At 45.0% G+C, this 26,493-nt stretch overlaps 2 protein-coding genes across 6 annotated transcripts in view; one reads left to right on the forward strand and one right to left on the reverse strand.

Annotated features, from left to right (window-relative positions):
- The window catches only part of LOC139060995 (uncharacterized), a 37,300-nt gene extending 33,762 nt beyond the window's left edge, over positions 1–3,538 (reverse strand). Inside the window, exon 1 of the mRNA XM_070540366.1 lies at positions 1,179–3,538. Within this exon, the coding sequence (XP_070396467.1) occupies positions 1,179–1,241 (63 nt within the window). The 5' untranslated portion in view covers positions 1,242–3,538. The remainder of the gene's footprint in view (positions 1–1,178) is intronic.
- Positions 1–26,493, forward strand: part of LOC135914582 (mutS protein homolog 4-like) — a 92,511-nt gene that overhangs the window by 43,643 nt on the left and 22,375 nt on the right. The window contains exons 1-9 of one of the 5 annotated variants that reach the window (XM_065447500.2): positions 7,788–8,018; positions 10,261–10,406; positions 11,775–11,923; positions 14,332–14,522; positions 15,760–15,881; positions 18,309–18,529; positions 22,542–22,736; positions 24,391–24,510; positions 26,414–26,480. In XM_065447500.2, the coding sequence (XP_065303572.1) occupies positions 7,903–8,018; positions 10,261–10,406; positions 11,775–11,923; positions 14,332–14,522; positions 15,760–15,881; positions 18,309–18,529; positions 22,542–22,736; positions 24,391–24,510; positions 26,414–26,480 (1,327 nt within the window). In that variant the 5' untranslated portion in view covers positions 7,788–7,902. Of the gene's footprint in view, positions 1–7,787; positions 8,019–8,612; positions 8,739–8,832; positions 9,097–9,121; positions 9,268–10,260; positions 10,407–11,774; positions 11,924–14,331; positions 14,523–15,759; positions 15,882–18,308; positions 18,530–22,541; positions 22,737–24,390; positions 24,511–26,413; positions 26,481–26,493 lie in introns of those variants that run through there. The other 4 variants (XM_065447503.1, XM_065447504.2, XM_065447501.1 and 1 more) reach the window with 4 other exon arrangements.

Below are 26,493 nucleotides of genomic sequence, written 5' to 3' on the forward strand. Positions count from 1 at the left end.
CAGTCGGCAAAAGTAATATTCGTCGAGCCGCTGTCGGAACGGGCCTCGCTCCTTCTTGGACAGAACGGAGTGACTCAAGTGGTCCTTGTTACGCCGAACCGCTTCCCGCACCACGATATACAGAGACAACGTTGTCCCCCGTAGTGAAAGAGACCGGATATCCCACGCAGCGTAACACCAGTAACATTTCGACTGATGATTCTCCTTAACTTTCCTTTCTTTTTTTTTCGACGTCTTAGCTTCGTTGTTCGTGTCGATGCAAAGTAAAACAGGCCAATCCCGGAGATAGCGTAATCAGAGGTGGCGTTAAGGGGCGATGTGGATAGCAGTTCACGGTATGTCTCTTCGCGAATGTTTTTTTTTTTTAATGGGGTATCTAATACCGACCAATCCTTCTAGAGGCGGGGTAATCAAATGCACGAATGAGCCGATCTTGATAATGCTACCAGTTTGTATCATCGTGGTGTCGTCTTCCCGATTCGTGTCCCTGTCTACGTTCTGCGCTCTTAACACCAGGATGGACACCTATGAGTCTTTCTTCCTTCCTTTATTTTTCTTTTCGTGTCCCCGTCTACGTTCTGCGCTCTTAACACCAGGATGGACACCTATGAGTCTTTCTTCCTTCCTTTATTTTTCTTTTTACTAAACCGTTGAGAATTCCGCAGCACTAAAGCGGCCTTCGCTGCGAAACACGCGAGCAGGACGGCAAAAGCAAGCTCTACACACAGGCGGACGCAATTTACAGCAGTACGCACGGCATACCGCACCGCTCGCATCGTACTCGCTCGCCAGTCCTCGGAGAGCACAGCGATCTCGCCCACTACGCGATCGAACGAGAGACGAATCTCGCGTCCCGTACCGGGACGATTAGGGACGCGTACGCCGCGCTTCGTTTAGATCCCGGAAGGGGGGTTTTCGTTCCGAGTTATTTCGGTTTCGCGACTTAAATTCCCGGCGTGCGTACGTGCGGATTGTAGGTCCGCGCGGACGGCAACGCGAGACCAATCTTGCGTTTATCTTCTGAGCCGCGTACCTTATCCCAGGCTGCACGCCGGGATTGTTAGCCCGGGTTTCGGCGAAGGGAAGCCCGGCTGACGCTTTTTTTTTCTTTTTTTTCTTTAAAGAAAGGAAAGAAAGGGGAAAAGAGATTACCTAACGGGTTCTCCTTTCGTTCTCACCTGCTGCAGCTGGCGCCATCGGAAGCATCCCCAGCAGCTGGTGGTGGTTGGCGTGGCCGCCATCTCGCGAGGCAGCCGTCGTTGCAGACGGCTCCGGGCACCGCCAAACCGCCCAGCGGAACCCCGACGCTCTCCCCTTACCTGCGCGTCGTAGTCGCCGCCGCTGGCCGGCGGCGGGATCTAGACGTCGCCATTCTGGCTGGCGCCCGCCTGGCCCCGATCGATTTGCCGGCGGGCCCGTCGCAGACTACGACGACGGGCGCGCGCGCGCGCTCGTCGCCGCCGCCGCCAGGTGGCGGCACGTGACCTCGGTGTTCTCTTATGCGATCTCTCTGTGCGGACTTGTTCGTCTGCTGCTGCTGTTGCTGCAGACGAAATCGCGGCGGAATCTGCTGGAGTGCGATAGTTCGAGTGCGCCGTAAGGTGGCGCTGGTTACCCTCTTCCTCGTGGTCGGTTCTCACGGTCAGAGGCTCGCCACGTTTGTGGGATCACGCGGTCGGTCTCTGGCCACGTAAACGGAAACTATGCCGTCACTCTTCACTATGCCCGACTGTTTAAAGGCAGTAAGTAGAAAATAACCGGACTGACGTCGAACGAAATGTGTTACGTGGCCACTGGAGTGCGCCAACCAGTGCGCCGTAGGATGGCACTGGTTACCCTCTTTCTTGCGATCGGGTCTGACGGTCAGCGGCTGGTCACGTTTGGGTGATCACGCGGTCGGTCTCATGGTCACGTAAACGGAAACTATGCCGTCACTCTTCACTATGGCCTACTGTGTAAAGACAGTAAGTAGAGAAGAACCAAAGTGACGTTGAACGAAAAGTGTTACGTGGCGGCAGGATGGTGTGATCGTGGCCGGTGGCATATGCGGCAGTACCTGTCACCGCACCTCGTTTCGAAGGACAATTCACGTATTTATTTACTTATTTATTTATTTATTTATTTGTTTGTTTATTTGAATGAATGAATGAATGAAGCTTTATTTCTCATTGAATGATGCAAGAGTGTGAGGGAGAAGCCGCCGAAAGACGGTTTGAGAACCCTCAACCCCCTGACAGCATATGGCAGCGAGACAACAAAGCAAAAACACACACATGCGATGAAAAAATAACTAACAATAGAAAAAGGACAAGACAATAAAGACGTAAATAGGACACATCATGTCAACACACACAATAGACATTAAACATACGGTAAACACCGCTGACAGATGTACATTGGTAAACGCGTAATCTTGTACTGCATGCTGTGCAAGTTTATCAAGAATTTCTCTTTAATATGTCAGTAATGTGGCCTTATTGTTGTAATATGTCATTCACGTGACTTTCCCGCACTAAAGTCTCAGAAAAATAAAACACCATGAACGTTTACAGATTTAATAATCCCAACTTTCGAAGAAAGAGAAGTAATGTTACATTCTGCGGAAATTCACCCGTTTTTATCTCTAAAAATGACTGCTTATTTATTTATTCGCCATGCCTTACAGGTTACTCATTTGAGCACACATGACTAACGATGCATGCGGTGGCCAATTACAAAAAAAAATACATATATACAGGGAAAGTAATTGTGACACAATTAGTATACAGTGGTAACATGCGCGAAATCACTGCGTAATGTAAAAAGCCGATTGTATACACAATGTCCACGCTCAAACAATACAAGCAAAGAGATCGAAACGGGGTAACATTGTACATGGAACTTAATACAACAAGGAGAAAGAAAAACACAAGAGAACATCATGAATAAGTAAATTCGGGGAGCGACGGTACTGGAGAGCAGCTCGAACACTACTTAGGCGTGAAATGCGCGTGCATGCGGTAATAGTAGTAGTAGCAGTAGTAGTAGTAGTAGTAGTAGTAGTAGTAGTAGTAGTAGTAGTAGTAGTAGTAGTAGTAGTAGTAGGAGTATAAAACTTTTATTTAAAAAAATTAAAAATCACATTCAGGTCCAGTGGGTGGGTCCCTCAGTCCAGGGCCCCACTGGCGATCGCGGCACGCCGGGCTTGGTCGAGAAGGGCCAGTTGGTCCTCCCGCACCGTGCTGGCTAGCCACACCTCCCACTGCCTACTGCTGGAGTTTTGCCCCATAAGGGGTGATTGGATTTCTTGTGGCCGACTCTAGCACGACCATGTGATATTATCACGTACGCAACACAGCACATACGCAATTATTATCACATACGTATGTGATAATTTGGCAGATCTCTGTAATATCATCTGTGCGGCCTGCGCGGTTGTGTGGCCTAGGGTTTATACATGCATCGACGACGAAGAAATAAAGACGTGGTTCGTCAGCGGCAGTGTATCTTCCTTTTGTGGTCCGTCTTAGGTGTTTCCGCTGTAAGTTTAAGTTCAGGTGCGTGGGTGAGTTAAGAAGGATGGTGGCTTGACCTCATCGCGCAAGGAAGGAAGGCGGGCATGAAGCGCGCCCTCTTCCACCCCGTGCAAGGCACCGGCGGGGGAGGAGGGGGGGGGAGGGATTCTACTACGGCGGCTGCTGCGTATGGCGTGGCTGAGCGCGGTCGCGCGAGTCCTATATTGAAAGCGATTTGCGATGGGTACAGAGTCTAGGTTCACCGAGGGCTGATAGCTTCGTGTGCGCTGTGTTCTTGACGCTTCGTTATCGTTGAAGCGACGGGCAGCGCGAAGGTCGATTCGCTCACTGCTGCTGCCGTTTTTCCTCGCGCCAGCGTTTTGACAGCGAGTGTCCGCGGTCATCGAGTGAGACGTGTTCATGTTTGCCTGTGCGCGCGTGGCACCATTCTTGTTAATTTGTTTGGTAAGCGAATGTTTACAATTTGATACGGCTGACAAAACCAATATTGTTACTTCGTATAGTTGTCTAATAATTTGAACCGTATATTCGCCTTTAAGGCTAAACTCCGACTTTCTTGGCTTTCCTGCGGCTTGGTCACGCGGCGCTGTCTGTGAGCTTCGGGCGCGCGCGGCGCTATCTGTGAGATCTTGTCGCTTTTCTCGCCGCCGCCATTGATCCTTTGTGCCGCCGTTCATTTTGACGACTGCCTATATAGCACAACCGCTCGCGATGGAGCAGAAAAAACGCTTAACCACGTACGATGTGGACACCGCACGCTTGGCGTGCCGCGTCCACGGACATTATTGTAGAGAGTTTTAAGGTCATCGGGATTTCCAATGCCATGGACGGCACTGAGGACTATTGGATGCATGAAAGTGCGGATGACGCGAACAACGGCGACGAGCCGAGCCCGAGCAGCGACACCGACGAAGACATCTAGCGAGGATGTCCGCAGCTATAGACGCCAGACATCCCGTCGTTAGGCATATATGGCACGATTAAACACGTTTTTTCCGTACGCGGATCGAAAATTGAACGAAAATTTCACACTTCCGTGGAAGTGCCGCACCCCATCAAGATCGCGGAAAAGAAGTGCTGCCCTTACAGGAGTGTATAGGGTAACAGTTGCATGCGAAGACACTTCGTGTGACCTCGAAGAATTGTTCACTGAAGTGACGGCCTTATATGGGTACTTAAAAGGCCTCATAGTCGAAGACAGTTCAATTTCACATCCCTAGTCCTCTAGAATCACCAAGGATCTGGCATCTCTTGCTGGTGTAATCTTCCTTCGTGTAACTGTCCTATACTTCGCTATCACTAATAGTGCTTCGCCTTTCCAGCGAAATGGCAGCCTCTATCTTTTCCCCTTTGTGTGTGTGTGTGTGTGTGTGTGTGTGTGTGTGTGTGTGTGTGTGTGTGTGCGTGCGTGCGTGCGTGCGTGCGTGTGTGCGTGCGTGCGTGCGTGCGTGTGTGTGTGTGTGTGTGTGAGAGTGAGAGTGAGAGTGAGTGAGTGAGTGAGTGAGTGAGTGAGTGAGTGAGTGAGTGAGTGAGTGAGTGAGTGAGTGAGTGAGTGAGTGAGTGAGTGAGTGAGTGAGTGAGTGAGTGAGTGAGTGAGTGAGTGAGAGTGAGTGAGTGAGTGAGTGAGAGAGAGAGAGAGAATCTGAGTATAAGCGCAGCTGCGCACGACTGCTATTGATTTGATTTCGAGTGAATCCGGCTCGACCTCATTTCGGTTAGTTAGTGAATTATTACAGCGAAGCCGTTAGCGTCTGCGCGTGCGTGGTGATCACACAAAAACAAACGGCAGTGGGAATGCTTTGTGCTTGAGTTTCCGCGTAACATAATTATGTTTTCTCGCATATTTGAATTACAATCCGATGCTATCATGTCGGCAGGTTGTGTGTAAGTAGTACTTTACGACCTTTACGAGACATTCTTCTTTGAGAAATTCAATTAGTTCAATAACGCACTTGCGTCGGGTGAAGTGCCTACAAGAATGAGAACGTATGTTGCGCTAGCGGTGACCTAGCGGTCACTCAGACCTCAAACGGTAGATGAAATGGCAGTTGAAAAGAAGCTTTCTTTCAGTTTCCGCGTAACAGATTTATGTTTTATCGTATATTCAAATAACAGTCCGAAGCAACCATGTCTGAAGCTTGTTTGTAAGTCGTACTTTAGGCATTTTTCTGGCGCAATTTACTTTTAAACATGATTAATTCAATGATGCACTTGCGCTTGGCGGAGGTCCAAAAGGATGAGGAGACATGCTGCACTTCCGCACGCGTGCGTGAGCGCAATTGACGTACGTCGCTTGTGGTGGTGGGGCTTCGTCTAACGTCGGCAACAGCTTCACGAACACTGAGGTGGAATTTCTTTATATATTTAGGACCTCCGCATGCCAGTGGTGATATTTCCATCCCTAATACATGTTGTAAATTATTAGAAGATTTCTCTTTCTTCTTTCTTCATGAGTCATTAGCATTGCCTACCGGAAAGAGAAGCAATACTGAGACACATATCGTTCATGTGCATTTCACGCGCCGTTGATAAAAGACTTTGCTGAAGGGGTCACTGAAGTCTGCAGGGTTTTTTTTTTTTCAGGGTCAATAAATGCACGCAGAGCAATTTGAATCCAGGTGAACATACAGCAACGTATTCATTCTCTAAGCATAGGCTACCCATACGATCAGAAATAATTGTTACTTGGCTGCCGCCTTCTCTTTAAAAAATATAAACTTTGTCCTTTGTATATATTTAAATATATTGTCTGTGCACGGTGTACACAGCAGAATTTTTGTTTTAAAGTTAAAGTGAGAAAATACGGATGACGTAGCAGCCGCTGTTGCTCCTAATGCGCTTGTCCTCCTATTCTCAGGATTTTCAGAAATAAAGCGCAAGTATGAATTACAAGCCGCGCACGGTGACAATGATGCAGTAAGCTCTTAGCCACCACAAAACTTTAAGTGAAAAGGTCGAGGCCACTCAAAAGAAACCTCAAATGACGTGGGTGACGAAACTCTGGTAGTAACACTTCAGGAGGGGGGAGGGGAAGCTGTAAGGCTTCGGCATCGCCGGTGGTGTCCCTGCCCCGCCCCTCCCCCGGAAAGCTTGGGAGGAAGCCCGGGGACCGGGAGCCACCCCTCGTAGTCGGCGCCTATGGAGCCTTGAGTGCGACAAGACCACACAGGAACGTACAGTCGCGGACAGAATAAAATGGACCACGGGATCTCCGAAAACGTTAAATTCCCGAGCAGCCTGTAGCAGTAACCAGTAAAACTGCCCACGACAACCTTGTTAGGGTATTCTAGTCGAGGTCCAAAATGCAAATACTAGATTGCGTTGTGAGGTTGCGGAGATATTCAGCTTTTTCTTAGATTTCATGGTCCGTAATATTCTGTCCGTGACTGTACGTTAAGGGTCAATAAGCAGCGAAGACAAGCACGCTCGCATGCTACGGCGTGTGCTTTTGACAGCAGCAGAAGAAAAGAAAAACGGGTGTCATGCGTTGAATACGACGTTTCAGACACTAAAATAATGGCTCCGATGCGTATGTCACATCCGACTGGTGGAAATTGAGCTATCGGAACACATTTGTCCGATTCGTTCAGAGCGCCGTGCGCCAGCTCAGAGCGCTCAAAGCGCTCTCGCCTTCGACCTGGCAGCGCAACTGAGATCCGAAAGCATGTCCGGAAGGAACTTGTTCCAGTGGCGACTCCGATTGCTCTGTTGCACGTTCGGCTGGGACAAGCTTTTTCTGGCTCCCATCTCGAGGGTGCTGCGCATTGGTGCAAAGCCATGATGTGATGCTGCAAACCGAGCTGGTAGTAACCAGTGGAATGTACCAATATTGGTGACAAATCAATCAATCAACCAACCATAAGAGCACACGACACTATATTGTAATTTGACCGCCTGAAAAAGAAGTTATATCTGGCGCGTAGTAGGGCGTTTAGACAAGTACATCCAGCATCAACAGACGTGGTTCTATCCAACCATATAGTAACTCTACCTATCCAACGATTTATCCATCTCTCCATGTGTCTTTAATATGTTTTAGCATAGCCTTTGAGATGGTCGTATAAATTGAGGATCTCAAAGGCTTAAAGTCTGTATACGTCTGCCGTGTGGTGGTGCGTTAGTCAACCGCGATTAAAACCTTGGTGCTTTAAATTATTTTTGATATCAACAAGCTATTACAACATGGCGCGTTTTATATTAAGACTACCGCTAGTAATTTGCGCTGAACGATGGGTTATTGTTTCTGCGCTAAGTGTCACTCGGCCTCGGCCAAAACCTTGCAGACGACAGTTTTCACGGCGTCCTGTTCATATGGTTGGGCCTACGGTGGTTGTGCCGGTGTGGAACGCAAGTACTTTGAGATAATTCTGTTTAATAAGGTTCAAACATGAGCGCTAACGTCACCGCAGCTCCAAAAGGGCCTTCCAATACAAAAACAACCAACCGCACGACCTCGTCCTCATCTCTGAACTTGAATGCGATATTCAACACCAGTTCGAGCGGGTGAGAACACTATACAGCGCGGTTCATTCGTTTATTTATTTTATTATTGCTATTTATTAATGCACCTAGCGATACACCGCAGCAGTCACGAAGCCGCGGGATTTGAAACTGGCGCGTTTTCTCGAATTGTGAGCTTGGTAATTATCCAGGTTGCATATGCATAAGCTACAAAATAGTGTGTTTAATTGCCCTGCAATTATATCGCACATTCTGTTGGGTTATAGCGTACCACTATATTTTGTATGAACACTCATCAAAGCAGAGCGCGAGGAAACAAGAAGAAAAAACGTCCGGAGCAAAAGACCGACTTGCACGGTGCACGAAAAGTGCTGTCATATGTTTGCGGCCTGTATTCAATGTTCTGTTCTGTTCTGTTAGCGATTTTACTTAATTCCAAGCCATAGAGTTTCCACTGTGTAATATAGTGAGAAACTCTATGTTCCAAGCTACACAGAATGAGTGAATGAAACCTTGTTTGGCTGTTTATGATTGTATGCAAAATGTAGTGAGAGACTCTATGGTATGCAATGAAAGAGAGTGGCGTAGGGTTTTAAGGCAAGCACAAGATGGCGCTACGTACGCTTGCGCAGTAAAGGGGCTTTACCGCGCGATCTTACCTACTCTATGACTCTACTATCTACGGTCCGTCTACCTGGGCTATGCCTACCTGGGCTTCGTTGCGCGTATCTTCGGCCAGTGGCTTTTATAGTTAGCTGTAGGGTGAGTGCAATATAACGTTATCAACGAAAGCGTTGCGTGTCGTCAGGAATATCAACGTCGCACGCCATTGGCCTGACTGCGTGTTCCGTGGGCTAAACGAGCTAAATCCCTACAGTAGAGTTCAAACTTGCCGCGAGGTTGGGAACGCGCTGTTTTCGGATTGCGATCCTTCGTGCACAGGTGTCAGTCACGGATGTCATGCGACGTGTTGTCAGGGTTTATTTACGTTCGTCTACACCATCTCGTCATGGTTTTGTGCAACGACACCCGAGAGCTCGCTTCAAGAACTTTGCAGACCGATAAACGCTGGCCATTTTTCTCATATCATATGCGCTGCAAGGACGTTTCTTCTTTATATGTGCATATATATACATATCATAAGCTATCCAGCTCGATGTACGCTTTGCGGTGTTTATGACCGAACCGCACGATGCGTATTAACTACTGCTTTCGCTGAAGGCATTCACGAGCCCTTGTGTTTTTGCAAATTTTTTGTATGCGTCCTTCTACAGCTATATATATCAATTAGGTAATCTGTTTCCGCGTACAAACCTACATGTTTCCAGTTACGGCCCTTCTTTTAGATTTTGTTGTTGTTGTTGTCGGTGTGGTAGAGTTCGAAAAGTCATTTAACCGAAATTTTGATCAACTGGTGAAACTACACAAGCCTCTACGTTTTCAACAAATCCTAGTTAAGGGACGCGCTACAGCAGTTCTAGCAAGTACGACCAGTAATATATATAAGAGTATACCTGTCATTTCATCCGGGCTTGGTCAGTGCATTGGCATTACTGCGTTAACAGAAAATCTGTATCTGATTCCAAAGTGTGATACCCTTCTCATGAAAACTTCGTCATTGATCTGCAGTTATGAACATTTAGCGAGTATAGACTTATTGTTCTAGTGGCATAATTGCATAGCACGCTAGATGTAAAACACTGTTTTGAGGCGCTGTTATGGTATTACGAAAGGCGACCCAAAGGTTAAAATTTTGTGGCCACTGCTGAAATATGTGTGGGCTCACAGGTCTAGCAAGAGCACTGAAATGCTTGTAATTTGCACGAGAACAAAATAAGGTACCTACAGAAAAGGAACTGTGGGAGTTAATGTTTTCTATACAGCAAGAAATTGCGTAAATTGTTCCAAATTTCCCTGAAATGCAGTGTGCAGGCAATCATATCTTCAATACGAGCATTCAAGCAGCCCACAAAGGGAAAAAACTGCACAAAATGCTACTAACATTGACAGGTGCTGCCATTTAGTGTCAAAAACTGCGAAGCAAGCTGATAGATATAGTTGTCATCAATTCACACATATCTTTCTTAATGAAAAGCCTATATTCCTCATCTGCTATATTGATACAAACCCTGGTCATCACTCCGTACTCAACATCGACAGAAACGTTTCAACTGCTGATCTAACCTTGCCCCAACCACAGTCACTATCTAGATGTCTGCTTTGGCAATGCTTCCTGAAGTGCAACCATGGTTCTACCTTCAACTGCACATTTTTATTTCTGCAGCAATTCTAGTGCAGCGCTGGTAACACCAGCACCGCCGAAAAAGCTCCTTCGCCATGGACACGCCACAAACTCTTCTTCGGGGGCTAGGCGCAGGCCGACACCTGGAACTGCCAGTACTGACCCACTCTCCAAATCGGTGGTTGTCGGTGAGCCCTCGTCTAATCTTTGGCTGATGTGCGCATAGGCACACAGTGACATGGCGAAATTCTTTTATCACTTCAGTTCAGTTCAGTTTATTACCTTAAAGGTCCCCCGTAGGGGCATTTCATAAGGGGTGGGATTTTATAAGATAGCAAAACATCGTCATAAATAATTATTTAACAAAATGGTCGGTTACAAGTTGTGTGAACATTAGTCAACATTCGACTGCTCTGGAAAAAATGCAGAAAATGACAGCTCTTGTAGCACCTGCCCTTAAAGATGTACTCTCGAGTCTTTGGGGCTTGAAAGGCAGTCTTGAATCGCTTAAAAAAATACTGCACCGGTAGCGTTTTGCAATGTAGATGCAAGCATTCGCATGCCATTGGCTACGCAGTGGTAGCCATTCTTTGTGCATTCCAATTGATGTGTAATGATGCATTCCTTACCTGCTAATGAATAAATATTTCCTTATTGCATCACGAAGTGGCATCATTGTTGAAAGAAGCAAATACCAGCAGGCTAGTCCAAAGGGCTGCGGTTCTCAAATGTGTAGGTTGTGAACGGTTATCATTTAATAGACAAGCTATGTGACGGTAACAAAGGGGGCGAGGTGCAGGCAACAAGAGCAGATAACAAAGTTGACCCTTCTCTTCGTCTTTGCTGCTCACTACTGCGAACAAAAACCTTTGCCAAGTACACCTGATAAACTTCATCACATACATTAAAGGAATGCAAAAGGGAAAAAAAGATTTTGAGCTGCGTATTAGTAAATTACCTTTCTAAAATACCACAAAAGGCCACTGTTACTGTGAGAAGAGGTTTGAGAAGAGGTTTGGTAAGCCAGAAATGACGCAAAAACCAAAAATGGTTACCGCCTGCATCAGCTTGCTGTGAAATCATGGATTTTTATGGCATCTGTTCAGGCATAGTTGATTTTTTTGTTATCAGTAACGATAGACTGCATTGTATACTTAAACAGCCATATACTGAACTTAGAAAATTTGAAGAACATTTACTGAGTCGCAGCAGCCCATCGTATCAATACTTCAAAATCCATGATGTCACTCTTACGTGCCAGCTCTGTTGTTCCAACGTGAAGTTCGAAAAATGAAACAGTAATCGACGTGTTCTTGCAAAAGTAACAAAACATAGTCTCGAAAGAATACTTTACCAGTCCAAGGTCACTTAGGGTTTCTTTTTTGTGACTCTTTAATCTTGCTTTCCGAGAACATTTGTGCCAGGTGAGTCTGTCGAAGTTCTTACTTGCCTGCGCAGCTTGTGTAAAATATTATGAAACTCAGAGCTGTGCATCAACCTTGTGTGTGTGTGTTTTTTTTTTTTTGCTCAATCGTGTGACTGCATGGTAAATGCAGCACTTGTCGAGGGACGCGGACTGGCCAGAGGCGAGATCGGCATGGCATCGTTTGACATCAGAAACCCAGAGTTGGTCTTGGCGCAGTTCCCAGACAACAGGATGTACACCAACACCCTCATGAAGCTGCAAGTTCTCGACCCTCACGAGGTAGCAGACGGAACGAAACAAGCATTCGCCCATTTCACTTTGTTCTTCATGATGTATCACATCTCACGTTTCGTGTATCATGTTTAATTTTTTTTCAGCTGTCGTCAGACCGCTAGTATTACTGCTGTGAGGGACACCCTTTCCTTACCCAGCCTTTCTCATCGTAGAAAACTTTTTCTGCCTTTGTTTATTTCGTATGATTTATTATAACAGTTATAATTCCCATGGACTGCTAACAAAACCATCCTACACTTCCACGTGCATTGATCACCATCATGAAGTAGGTAATCTATTTTCAAACATTAAACATTTTTGTAACTCACTTGTTCCCAGTGCTAGCTTCTATTGGAATCTCCTTTCACGCAGTGCTGCTGCCGTTATAAACATTACTTATTACTTATAAACATCAATTATTTTATAAATGCTGCTATGTACTTGGTTTGTAATATAGGTGCACAACTGTTGTATCAGTCCTGTTGTGTTTGTCAATTGTATTGTATTGTTTCTATCATTACTGCTATTGGTATTATATTTATCAACACTGTACCCACTCCTCTCTCAATGCCCTAAGGGCCTTGAAGCTAACTAAATAAATAAATATCTGCTCGTGAAACCTGTTATGGTTGCTCAGTGGTTGTGGCGTTATCACGAGCTTATGGCTTTGACTTCTGGTCGCATTTCGATGGGGCACGAAACTAAAAAATGCTCGTGCGCGTACATTTAGCTGTGCACGTTAAAGAAACCCGGGTGGCTGAAGTTGATCCAGAGCCGCAGCAGACAACAATGCCCCTTATAGCCTGCTGCGCTTTTCCGAAATGTTAACCTCCACAATTAAACTAGGCTAATAAGAGTGGCCAAGGTAAAAAAACACTCTACAACAACTGGAAGGTTCCTGGGCCAGCAGTCATTGTCATTAATAATGGCAAGAGTGCAGTTTTATGAAGGACACGAAAAACTGGGACAAAAACACAGTGAATCTAAGCGCAGCGTAGATTCACTGCAACGAAGCAAGATGAGGCAACCAGCCACATTTATTACTCTGCTATATTGGTTGCCCTTCTTTTTTCTTACCTTTCTTTCTTTTTTTTAAATTAATATTTCACTGTGACAACATATAAAATCTTGAAACTGGGCTTGCTGTGCCTATCTGTCCTTGCCACTAAACTGACATTCTTATTGTGTCGTCATCAGTCTATGTCATCATTCTCTGCTTCAGCCTTAACCTATAGGACGAAAAAAAGAAAAAGGCAAACCTTTGGCCACCACCACGGGACTCAAAACCAGCTCCCCTTTGGCAATGTGTAGTTTGGAGCTAGACGCCCTAACCAGCACCACTGTCGTCCAACTGGTGCTTGGTAATTTGCACCGGGCATTTCATGCCCCGAGAGTGGTGCGGCGTCTTTGCATGTGTATTTAAGAGGTCGCAACACGCAGTATTGTAGCAAATAAGGATGATGGTACATGCACTGTGAACAAGAAAGCTGTTTTTACACCTGCCAGCTGTTCCGGCATTTTCTGTTCACAATTTTCTGTGACATTTGTGAATTCAGACAGCTCCTACATTTATGTTTCTTTTTTTTTATGTTGCGTCAGGAATTGAAGTCGAGCTTAGGAAATTGCAAATTTATAAACTTTCACTGCTTTCATTGATCGAACCAAGGCACGACAAGCAGCGGGCAAAAGTAGGAAACATTCTGTCGTGGACATTTTTTTGAAGTTCCTCAGGATTGCAGCGATAGTGCTGGGGATCCTGTCAATTCCTCTCAGTAATGCTGAATTCGAGCAGATATTTAGCACTGTATACACGACCCGAATGGGCTTTCGCTCGTTTATCTCCGACTGCACCGTTAGAAGTGCATATTCTAATGCCGGAACAGGAACGGCATCTGAGAGGCTCTTACTACTAGCAGGATTATTCGAACAAGTTCATAAGGCAGCTGAAATCGGCAACAGCAGAGTTACTCAAAAAGTCATTCTAATATAAAACAGTATGTTTTATATCACAGTGACTAAACAGTCACTGCTATTGTAAGTTTGCTGCTGCCTGTGTGCCGTGTCGAAGGTAAATCATGATTAATAAAGTGCATATGTATCTCACAAAAGGATGTGCTCAAGGTCAGGGCAAACTTTAAAAAAAGCACGCCCCCGATTTCCCCCCGCATTAATCTTCATTGTCACATCTAGGAGATATTTACAAATTTTTAAGTTAACGGGTGGTAGGTATGTCTTCTTGACAAGATGACAGTGTCTTGCTGTGAAAGCCTGCCCTTGTCGCAGTAATGAGTTCAGAACTGAAGGAATTGCTGAAGTCTGACAGCTTTCTTCTTTTTTTCCACTGCGCTTCTCGTATGCTCCTGTTGGCATTTTAGAACCATTGTAATTTCACGAGACAATCCATCGATCTTCAGATCCTCCTGCCCAAGACACTGTTTGAGGCCAACTCGATGCCCCAGCTCATGAGTCAGCTGAAGCAGGAGATGCCATCCACAACCGTCACCAGCCTGGCTCGCAAGCTGTTCAACGAAAACCTGGGCATCCAATACGTCAGGCAGCTCTGTGTACCCGAGTACAGTTCAGTCGAGACTGAAGTCGTTAACAAGTGAGTTGGCGCATGCAAGCTGTGCTATTTGTATTGCCTTAGCTCTCTTCACCTGGGTAATACATTGCTTATGCTTTAGTTTTATTTAAAGATTAGAAGAAGACAGTATGTAAGTGGCATCTGGACATACAGCTTAGCTCATTCTGTACAACACGATTTGTTGATGTAAAAGCATCAGCTAGTTAGTTATCCATTTGTCAGGCAAGAGCAGTGCTAAGAACAAGGGCAAAGAAATGGCACATAAAGGTGCACAGCATAGCATGTTGTCTTCTTATGTGCTTTTACTTCGTCCTCGCCCTTAGCAGTCACGGTCGACCTCAAGGCTTACCCCCCACTCAACCGTTACTTAACAAATAACTTCTCACAGTCATTCAGGCGTTAACTTTTTGTTTACTGCAGTACATGCACCAAAATTATTTATATCTTACAATTCCAAATCGTCCTACCACAAAATACACGTTACAGACACAGAGAAATCTTTTTCCCAAAACGCACGCATATTATTGTAAGCAAAAGTTAAGTTGTTTGCCTTGCATCATTCTAAATAACCCTAGTCTCAACTGCAGTTTTGATCTTTCTATGTGAAGATTTAAAAAAGGACATTAGAAAATAATTCACAGTGACTTAGTGCAGCAATAATTACGGCTATATAGCCTTGAGTAGCTGTGGGCATAGTATTCCGAACCTTGATTTGATTACGGTGCTGTGAAAGTAAATGTCACAACTAATCCATTCAATTGGTACACCACCCAATTTCTACTTGTGTTTCCTGATGCTGATGTATTATTACTATTATCGTGTTATTTGTGTTTCCCCTTCTGATGTTGATGGTTAACCAGTATTATGTGCAATGTAATAGGCTTTAACACCTCACGTTATGTGTACAGTCATGTTTCAAAATCTTGTTTTGTAAATCGTTGTCAACTGTATTGTAGAGGAGCCGATGCCCTTTCAGGCCCGTCTGCCTTTTTGCTTTAGTTCTCTCTTTCAAGAAAGAAAACATAACTCCACTTTCAAAAAGGAAAGGAAAGAAAAAGAAAGTAAGATATAGGATTCTTTCACATCTGTAGCATACTAGTTCACAGTGAGGACCAACCTGAATAAAGGTTACATCCCTAAGCTGTCTTCTGGTCTGAGCAGGATATGCTCATGTCGCTTTCCACGAGTACTCAAGAGTTGTGCGTTTGCGCTTCAGCTAATAGCTGGCATGAAGTCACAATTAGCGCGAATCGTGCAGGTACTATGCCCTGTCTGCCACGGCTGCGCTTATCCACTACGTGGAAGTGATGCAGAACGTCGCTTGCACAGCTCACTCCATCAAAGTCATCTTTAGTACCGGAGAGGGAGTCGCTCGAATCGGTATGTGCACTTCATTTCCTACGGCATGCAGTCAAAACTCATTGTAATGAAGTTGTACCCAACATGAAAACACCTTCGTTATATATCTGATATTCGTTATACACTGATATCAACAAGGAGCACCGTATAATTACTTTGTTGTATCTGATAATTTGTTATGCAGTCAAACCTCAATATAACAAACATCAGCACCCACAGCATGTGTAGCGTAGGGCATGATAAGATCTTATCACACGTGGACTTTGTATGGCATGTGACGGCATGAGGATGTTGTTGCTGCACTTCGGCAGCTGCATTCTGTCGCGTGGCATGCGATTGGAGAAGTGCATTCGCAAGCCGCTGCATTTCGTTCAACCATTTGACGATCCATGTCCCCGGCAGTTTCGATTTATTGCCCTGATATTCCTTTGCGACAGCAGTGAAATTTCGATATAGTGTTGATATTGTGTGTAAACAGGCCTCACTGTAGTGTGCTTCAATATGCATGGTGTTCCACGGGCAAGGAGTTATTTATTTATTTGAATCTACTGCCAATCCAAAGGGGATCATAGCAGGTGGGCTATGATGAAAGTTAAATACTTGGTTATATCGCAAATTTCGTTATAGTACCGAAGTTCATTACATTGATGTTTAACTGTACAAGAAAGATATTTTCATGTTGCGAGCTACTTGGTTATAACGAGTGGTGACTGTATCCATGTTTGTTATATTGAGGTTCCATTGCAGTCAGCATCAGGTAGAGTTGCTTGCAGCCCGCTTTTGTCCAGGGTATATATAGTGTCCCAGTGGCATGTATCATCAAAAGCATGAAAATACAAATGCAACTGTGTTTCTGCATTGTGGCATGGCTTGTTTGTGACAGTAAAGCAAGCAGGTCAGCATAAGCAAACATTATGCGATCACTATGTCCTGTCCAAGTTTACAATACCATGGCAGAGCTGTGACTGTTTTGCAGGGCGTCCGAGATTGTGGCATTCTACTGTTGCTGCAGCACGATGCAGCACTGTGTCATGGTTTACCATACTGAAGGGAGGAAAAGTTAGGTACATTTGATTAAAAGTTTTGTATAATCTTTATTGTTTGAGTTATCGTGCTGAAAAATTGTAGGTATATGCAAGTTGATGTGCTTATTTTGGATATGAAGACCATCCTTGTCTATTCTTGTTTTGCTCAAATTTTATGCAAGTTTATTTTATTGACTTTCCGGAAAAATTTACGAAGAGTCAGGACCTCAGATTTCACTTCTGTATGATAAAAAAAGATCCAATAAGGCTAACCTTATTTCTCCGTGTCCCCTAAGAATAACTTTCGAGACAAATAAGCTAACTTTTAGGAAAGCACTAGACTGACTGTCAAATTCAAAGTCTCACAATACTTGTTCAAAGGTCGACAGAGCAATAAGGTTGGTCTTATTGGATATTTAAACACGCAGAAGCTGTTGATACCCTGTTTAGCAAAATCTGAGACACTGATATTAGTAATTTTTTTTTCACGAAATTATGTAAAAGAAACTTGCATTACATTAGACCCAAAGGCGAGAAGCAGAAATGGCTTTTATGTTCGAGACAAGCACATCAAATTACACGTGTTCACAAGTTTTCAGCACCGTAACTAGAAGCATTTAGATTTTTTACAAATTTTTAGTCTTAGAACCAGCTTCCCCCAAAGTCACCATGGGATGTGCAGTGCACAAGCTGAAATGCAAAACAAAAGCCCAGTTCATCTGAATAGATTTTAGCGATAATGTGGCAACGGACGACAGTGCAAACCCGTAGGTCTCGACAGGCCTCTGAAAAAAGCAGAGAGGACACGTCAGCCATGTCTCGGACTTGGTTTAATCTGCCCAAAGCTAGCCGGTGCTGGCGGAGGCCAAGCGCAGCAGCCGCGCTCATGAGGATGCGAGCGTCTGCTATTTTATTCGTGCGACGCCAGTGCTACTGCCACTACTGCAGCATAAAAGCATACAGAGTGGGGTCCAGGGCCCCCACTCTGGATCCGCCAGTACTGTAGCAAGGAGCACATATTGTACGTACAGTCAACAGAAACTACCCATGAGTGTTTCTGCCCACTTTGCAAAAACTGTAGTGACAAGATGTATTTAAACTAAGACAACAAACTACATATACAGAATCTACACTCAACCAAGGGCGACAACTACAGATCAGCATGCCAGTATGTACCACTCTTGTCCTGCTGCCTGTTCTTCAGTATTAACAACAGCGTGATAAACTGGGATGCCGGTAGATGCAAGAACAATGCGAACAAAGTGCTGATTTTGCCCATTCAGGATGATAGCATGCTGGCCCTCCTTGCACTGCTACATTCAGATATTACATCCTCCATCAACAAAACATTTGCACTTGTTGACCCAGAACATCGCCTCCGTCCTTGCGACTTTTGAAAAAGAAAAGTAACAATGCAACGCAGACTCAACCACGATGCACGACCTTGAGCTGCTGACCAACACCGTGGATCCTAGGAGCTCGATGTCGCTGTTTGGTGTGCTGAACCACGCCAAGACACCAGGCGGGTCACGGCTGATGCGGGTGAACATGCTGCAACCTCCGCGCGACCTGGACACCATCGTGCAGCGCCAGAAGGCCGTGCAGCAGATTATCGACAGCGAGGAGTTCTTCTACAACTTCCAGGTGTGTGTGTGGGGGTGGGGCAGCCTGCAACATTGCACTGTACTGGGAAGTAACACTCTCTGCCACTTTTATTTTTAAAGTGAAGCTTTCTAGGCAAACCATCCTGGACATTGCCGACCGTGGCTGCTCCTGCTGTCTCGCCAAGTAGCTTGCACACAGGACAGCCCACTGAAATAACAAATCGGCTTATGTATAGCTCCATCTGTGCTACTCATACAGACGTGCCGGTGGCCGTACCAAGCACGTAATTCCTTTAATAAAGCAATGCCTTCTGTTTCGATGTTTGGCACGTCTGCACAGTAGGCTTCCGGCCGAGAAAGGCGGGCCGGCCCTGTAGATGGTGCAGTAGAGTATAAACTGGGTTGATCCAGAGCTGGCATGGTGAAAAGTAGGCTGATCATGCAGCCAGCGTTATCCGCGGTCACATGGGCCATGTGAGTCAGTTGTTAGGGGGGTGTGTCCACAGGTATCCACGTCTCGCTAAACCTCGACTTTCTGGCAGAAAGTATTGTACTGGGTATGCTCAGTACTGTCAGCTCATAATCCTCTGTCTAACATAAATGTTATTACTACTACTATTCTACAACGCCTCACTGTCACAGAACAGTGCTATCGGAGATTCGCTGTCATGGTCACAGGTATGCAGCACGGCTTATCTATTGTTTTGTGATTTCCTGCCTAAGGATTGTGCATCAGGGTGTATTGGGAGTGGTATTTAGTGTACAGTGTAGCTCGCTCTTGAAGAGCACACCTAATTAGTACATTCGAATGTCATAATGAATTTGCATACAACGCAAATAGTACCTTTGTTATATTCGATATTTGTTGCAGCACATTTGCCAGTAAGGGTGAAAAAAATGTTTGAATTTCACTTTTGCTTCGTTAAACCTGATAATTTGTTTTATCCGTGTTCATTTCATCAAGATTGTACTACGTATGCTGTACTAAGACATGATTGTCAGATCTTTCCTAACTCTATTACTCCTTGTAGTAGCTCTCATGTTCTGCTTATGAACACAAGGCCATGGGCTTGACGCCCAATCATAGGGGCCCTCATTTTATTGGGAGCACTATGTGAAAACACTGTTGTACCGTGTCCTGTGCTTACATTGAAGAGTCCTAGGTGGTCCAAATGAATCAGGAGCTCTTCGCTGTCCCCTCTCTTAGCTCCTGTGTTTCTTTAGAACATCGAACCCAATCAGTCAGTCAGCCAGTGAATCAGTCAACCAATCAAGCTCTATTGTCTTTTTGCTCTGAAGCTCATTTCTCTGCATTCTGTGCACATGAACTGTCTGGCAGTGTTTCCTGAGCCCTGACTACCTCTGTAAAATCAGACTGTCAAGCAATCAGCCAATCAGCTTGGTTGACAGTCAATCAGTTAGTTAATTCAGCTGTCAATCAGCCAGTCAGTTAACCCATGAATCAGCCAGTCAATCAATCTATCAATTAGTCAATCAATTATTCAGTTACTAGTCAGCCAATTAACAAAACTGAACAGTCAAACATTAGTGAGTCAGTTATTCAAACTGTCATGTAACGTGCAATTCCTATGGACAGCTTCTGACATCCTCTGTACAACTACAGTTAAGCCTCAATATAACGAACTTCACTATAATGAAATTCTCGATGTAATCAAGTATTTATAACTTTTTGTAACTTCTTGTCAATAGAGCACTATGTATTTCGAACCGCAGTATAACGAAGTGTGTTTATACACATTTTCAGTATAAGGGAATTTCTCTGCCTAGACAATAGAAATACCCGGACAATACATGGAAACTTCCATGAAGGCAGATGTTCAAATGATTGAATTACATGTGGCTGCTTGTGAATGCACCTCTCAAATCACGCCCAACCGAAGGAGACGGACTTTTTTTTTCTTTATTGCCTGGCTTTGACAAAGGACAGCATTACACAAAACAAAATTTACAGGATACAATGATCACATCGCCTTGACGTAATCAGCCTGGTGGGGGCGCTGGCTTCGTCACATTAAAATTCATTTAGAGCCATCAATGACTCCACCCTTGACAGCCACTCAGGAGTATCGCCACCGGCCTTCAAAATCTCAACAAACCAATGCACAGTTTCAGGGAAATAAATTCGCATAGGTCGTGCGTCGGGATTGCAGCAGTATCCTGCCATTCGGCAGCGCCAAATTAACATTATTAAATCAAACAAAACACCATCCTCATTGGTAATGGGTAGATACCGTATTCCATGAGGGTCAAGGAGAAATTGTTTCTTAATCGTTCTTTGTAGTACGTCCCAAAAATATACCCCTCCCCAACAATGAAGAAAAACGTGATCCATCGTTTGTGGTTATTTGCAGATGAGGCAGTGAGAAAGAAGGTGACCAACAGCTCAAGTGGAGCAGCTTAATGTTCCATATAAAGTCCAACTGCTGTAGGATCCTATCACGCTTCGCGTGCTGTATGCTTTAGGCACGAGTGAAAGCAACAAGCGAGGGTGGCCAAGGAGGTTGGTGGCTAGACGTGCACAGTCTTCCCGCATGAGCAAGGGGAAAGGAGGAGTGGAGCGAGGGTGGGGGAAAGGAAGTGGAAGCCAGGTTGGCACATATCTCCTTTTCTAGGGCGGCGGGTGGCTCTGCACGGCTGTCAGCGTGCAGCCCATGCACGCTGTTTTAGAGGTAATCTGCCTCACGTGCAAAGACTGGGCAAGTTGAGATGGCGTCGCATCGTGCGCTGTCTTCCTGTGTGTTTAATGCTTCATGAGATGCGTTGAAGCAAAAGGCAGACAAAGCATTCACTCCCTGCACTTCCGGCGCTTTTCATGATAGCGGCGTCCCACAGCGGATGACACTATCAGCCTCGGGAGTGGAGTGGATGTGAAAGGCTGGTTTCACTTCGTACTGCCGATGTGAAAATAGATCATGACACGGCATCAGCCGTATCTTTCATGGCGAACTCTCAAACTCAACAAATTTTTTTTTTTCTGATTCAGATTTGCTTTTTACGATTGCATGATGATTCGGACAGTATTACGGCCCCTTCTATGTAAGAAATATACATCAGAAGCTGCACTTATTTGCATAAAAAAATTGAATTTCAATGTGACAGAATTTCGATATAACGAAGCAAATTGCTGATTTTACCGAGTTCGTTACATTGAGGTTTAAATGTACAAGAGTCCTGTGCACAGGGCACCGGGGACGAGGCTACACCAGCGCGCACCCAGACATGGATGAGAGCAGTAATGACGAGCTAATCTCTGTTAACCCAGACAAACCAATTAGTTTGTTCACTTACCTATAACACCTCTCCTTCTGTAAAGAAGACATTGAACCACCCTGGAAAACATTAGCGACGAGGATGGGATCCCAGTGCACAGGATTCATGTGATGCAAAAAAGGGATGGTGATGCGTGGAGACAAGGACACAAAAGAAGAGAAGTGGACAACACGAATGCCGACTATCAACTGATGGAAGCACTGAGGCAAAAAAAAGAAAAGACACAAAGCTCATCTGCGCATGATCTGGAATGATAGCACCACGTGTCAATCGGGTACACATGCCGGTCTACATGAGAGATAACTGTTAAGGCTTTGTTAAGGCATTCGTGTTGTCCACTTCTCTTGCGTCCGTGTCTGCACGCCTTACCCCCCCCCCCCCCCCCACACACACACACTTTTTTTTGCATTATGAATCCTTACCAAATAGCTCAGCTTTCTGTCGGTCTAATAATTCATGTGGTTGCACAGTGCACCACGGGATGTCAAGAGCTGTCCATAGAAATTGCAGGTTACATCATTTTTTCTCCGAAGTGCATTCTGTGAGCATCAGGTGTATTTTTCTCTGACAATCTTCTCTGAGCATTGACCGCCTCTGTCAGTCAATGACTCAGTCAATCCATCTAACAATCAATCAATCAACTAACCAAACGTTATTGGTCTTTTTGCTCCGAAGGTCGTGTCGATGCATACCGTGATCATAAGCTACCTTATCTGGCAGTCCTCTCCAAGCCTTGGCTGACGTGTGCCCCACTCGTGCAGTTTCTGCTGGCCAAGTTTGCGGACATGGAGTCCCTCCTGGCGGCGCTGGTCCAGGTGCCGCGCGTCGAGACCCTACGCACCATGGAGGCAGCCGTGCACAACTGCGTCTGCATCAAGCACATCCTCGAACACGTTGAGCCACTGCGCATCGTGCTGGATAAGTGTGAGGACACCCTGCTGGGGACGTACGCGTCGGTGAGTGTCGCCACCCAGCGGCTACAGCTTTTTTTGCTTTCACACGATTCAAGTAGAACCTTAGACCTATCTTCAAATTATCTTTTTGTGTGTGTGTCAGGTGAAGGCCTAAACCCTAGGAAAAATGCTAGCAAGCCATCAGAGCACCCTAAATAATTGACATCCTTGAACAAGTGCTTAGAATGAGGGACAAGGCCAATAAGGGCACCGTGAGCATTCACTGAAGAAAAAAAAAAAGCAGCAGATCCAATGAGTTGGAATATACCTACAGCGAAGCTTTGCATGAGTGCATAAAGAGTCAAAACACAAGTTTGTGTTCATTCTTTCCCCCACACAGCTGCCACCGCGAATGCACAAAGACAAGCACCATACGATGGTGGTGCAATGATTGAAAATAAAGATCATGAGGAGTCCTGTTATTTTGATGGTTCTTTTTTCTTTTTTTTTTATTTCCCCCGCACTGTGCCGCCACAGATGGGTGCTGGATGGATGTTATAAGCGTTCCCTTTGGAATGGGGTGGTGGGTTGTGCCACCCAGCTCTTCACTGAAATTGGATGCACGGAGGCAAGCGCCATCTGGTGGTGTTGCAAGGTACTAAGCGACGACAACGTCACGCGCATCTTCTGCAGTGGTCAGTTGGCCTATTTGGCAATAAAACAGCCATACAGCACCCATGATCATGAAAACCTGCTTTAAAATAAACAAAAAGAAAAAGAAGCCACAAAAGAAGGTGCATGTGTCCTGACTCCCTGCGTTGCTTTTTCTTGTTTTAAGCGTCTTTTCAAGGATAAACCAGTTCCAACTTGCCCAATTTGCCACTATTATCAAGTAATTTATGATTATGTGTGTTTCTTGTGAACCAGTTTCGGTTTGAGCACCCAGGAGGTGAATGCTGCCTCATTCCCTTCCTATGCTCTCTAAGGTTGCCAAAACACACTAAGGTTGCTGCAAACACAAGAAAGTGCAAAAATAGAAGAAAAGAGGGCAGCACTTACGTTTGCTTTTTCTGCGAGCAGCGTCATCATATCTAGCCATATAGCTACATCACATCAGCAAATTTAGCTCTCTCTCATGATAACCCAATGAGGTTAATGGCACCAGGTTCAGCATTTAAGTGCAAGAGGCATATGATAAGAGTTTCTGTAACCTGACCTCTCCTAATCTAACCTATAGCTTGACTTTGCAAAAGACGAGCTAACCTAGGTTAGGTAAGCTAGCCTATCTTAACCTATACTTAAGCATGACTTTGCTAATGCTAATGTAACTTAGGTTATGTCAGCTATCCTAATCTTAACTATGCATGACTTGGCTAATGCGAAGCTGTCCAAACCTATCTTAAACCATGGCTTCGCTAATGCCAAGGTAACCTAACCTAGTTTAGGTTAGCTTTACTATCCTAATGTAACCTGTAGCATCCCTTGGCAAATGCCAAGCTACCCTAACCTAGGTTAGGTGAGCTACGCAATCCTAACTTGACCTAGAACACCACATGGCAAATTCCAAGCTAAGGTAACCTTACCTAACTTGCCTCTTGACTTAGCTTTGATGCCCCTTAAGGTATTCTCAGCTTGTAGCACAAGTGTCAGATAACACTGCTTACACACCAGAAAGCAATTGCTTACACCTCGGCTTTTGTTGGATTTCCTGGCGCAGTACATCACCGATGTCCGGTACGGCCAAATGCACGAAAGCATCTGCGCGGTGATAAGGGAAGACGTCGTTTACCAGAAGGGCATATGGAACAGGGTCCTCCAGCTCTGCTTCAGCATAAAGGTTGGTCCACAAGGTTGTTGTACTCTGGTTGCTGCGTCCTGTTTGCATCAGTGAGTGTAGTCAGAGCTGTAGCCATAAATAGCTGAGTGGAACAAAATTATGCGCATCCTACGCATCGTGAGAAGCGTCTAAGCGAATATTTCTTTAATGTTTGCAACAACGACTTCTTGTTTAGTGACCTCTTGCAAGTATTGACCACACGGCAAAGTTGGACACATTTTCACCAGGAAACGCCACGCTCAATGAAAACTTGGGGAACTTGAACACTGCAGACACGTCCAACAAGAACCAGTATATGTAGCGCACACTACACACCAAACTGAAGTCTCCCTACACAAAGTGTTTTTCAAAGTAGTAGTTGCACCTATAAATGATTTGGCCCAGCTTAGCTTCTGTCTCAATACTACATATCAGTGCCATTTGTCTTCATGTGTATAAGCAGATACAATATGCACTTGCATTCCAAGCCTTCCTTTACAGCATGTCATTGCTGCTTCACTTTGCATTTCTGGGCGAAATGTTCACCGCACTCCTCGGTGCTCATCGCAGCCACTTGGCTGCCTCATTTCGCATTTATGGGCTAGTATGAGCTGACGTTCTAAAGCAGGGTGTTAAACTAAGCCCACCAGCCGACAACTATTGCAACATAAAATAAATTCTAAGGTTTTATGTGTGAAAGCTATGAGGCATGCTGCAGTGAAGTGCTCTGGAATAATTTTCACCACCTGAGGTTCCACAACATGCGCCTAATTCTAAGTACATGGGCATTCTTGCATTGGGCACCCCCGTCGAAATGCGGCCACTGCAACTGGGATTCGAACCTGCCACTTCGTGCTTAGCAACGCAATGTCATAGCCACTAAGCCACCACTGCAGATCATTACCACATAGCAAATAAAGATGGTTTTAGCCTTCATTCTTTATAATCCATTGTGCGAGTCAGGGTTACTCATGCACGAACAAGCAAAGGCAATTTGGCTCGAAAAGGAACCCCCACACACACTAAATTTCAGTGAATGTAATCTCACTCGCATGCTGCATATGCCAAAAGAATTTGCATCACTGAGTAGTAGTGCCAGCGTTTAAAAAGAATGTGTAAAATTTCCTGCAGGTATCGTAGCTTAAAAAAAAATCCGAGTGCCTATCTCCATTGATCATATCAACCTGCAAAGATCTCTCATCGGAGGACTTGAATTTTAATTTTGCCATTAGTATATTTTTCCAACGATTTCGCTGTTTCACTGCATTGTGCATCCATCTGGCTTCTAATTGAGAGCAGTTGGTATATAGAATCCCACAAAACCCAACTGGCATTTAGGGTGCCAGACCATTTGGCACGTAAGATACCAATGGTACCTCTGTAAACTGCTGGATAATCATTTATTTATTTATTTATTTGAATTGCCTTTGAGGTTTAGTCGCATTACAGAGGAGAGTGGTTGCTATCAGAGAATGGCGTGAAAACAGTCGGTGCTTCCTGTTTATATAGCATTAGCTAGGAGAAGAAAACAGAGATACCTATTCATTCTTGCACTGTAGTCTGCAACTACAAGAGAAAGTATAAAACAAATTATAAACAGAAATTGACCAACATGCATCTAAGTTGGGATCTTTAGATTCCAAGTAGATGGGCATGCAAAGAGGCCTGATTGAAACTGTCTTAAAATCAACTGGACTCGCGGTGATCTACATTTGGAACCATTTGGACACAAGAAGTGTCTGGCAACGCAATAAGGTCTAGTAGTGTCTTTTTGAAAAATCCAGTCGGACTCAACGTGTATGTGTGTGTGTGTCTATGTGATTTGATTGAGATGGTTATTTGTTAACAGGGTGTGACCACTAAGATAGGAATGCCGCAGTCGATGTCACATTTATTGTTTCGTTACTACTGCTTTCCACTTCAGCCTGATGTCAACGGCCTTCTCGACATCGCCCGGAGGACGTACTCAGAAGTGCAAGATGATATTCATGGTAAGTGCATACT

This window comes from Dermacentor albipictus, chromosome 6, assembly GCF_038994185.2.
Source record: "Dermacentor albipictus isolate Rhodes 1998 colony chromosome 6, USDA_Dalb.pri_finalv2, whole genome shotgun sequence".
Classification (NCBI taxonomy): domain Eukaryota; kingdom Metazoa; phylum Arthropoda; class Arachnida; order Ixodida; family Ixodidae; genus Dermacentor; species Dermacentor albipictus.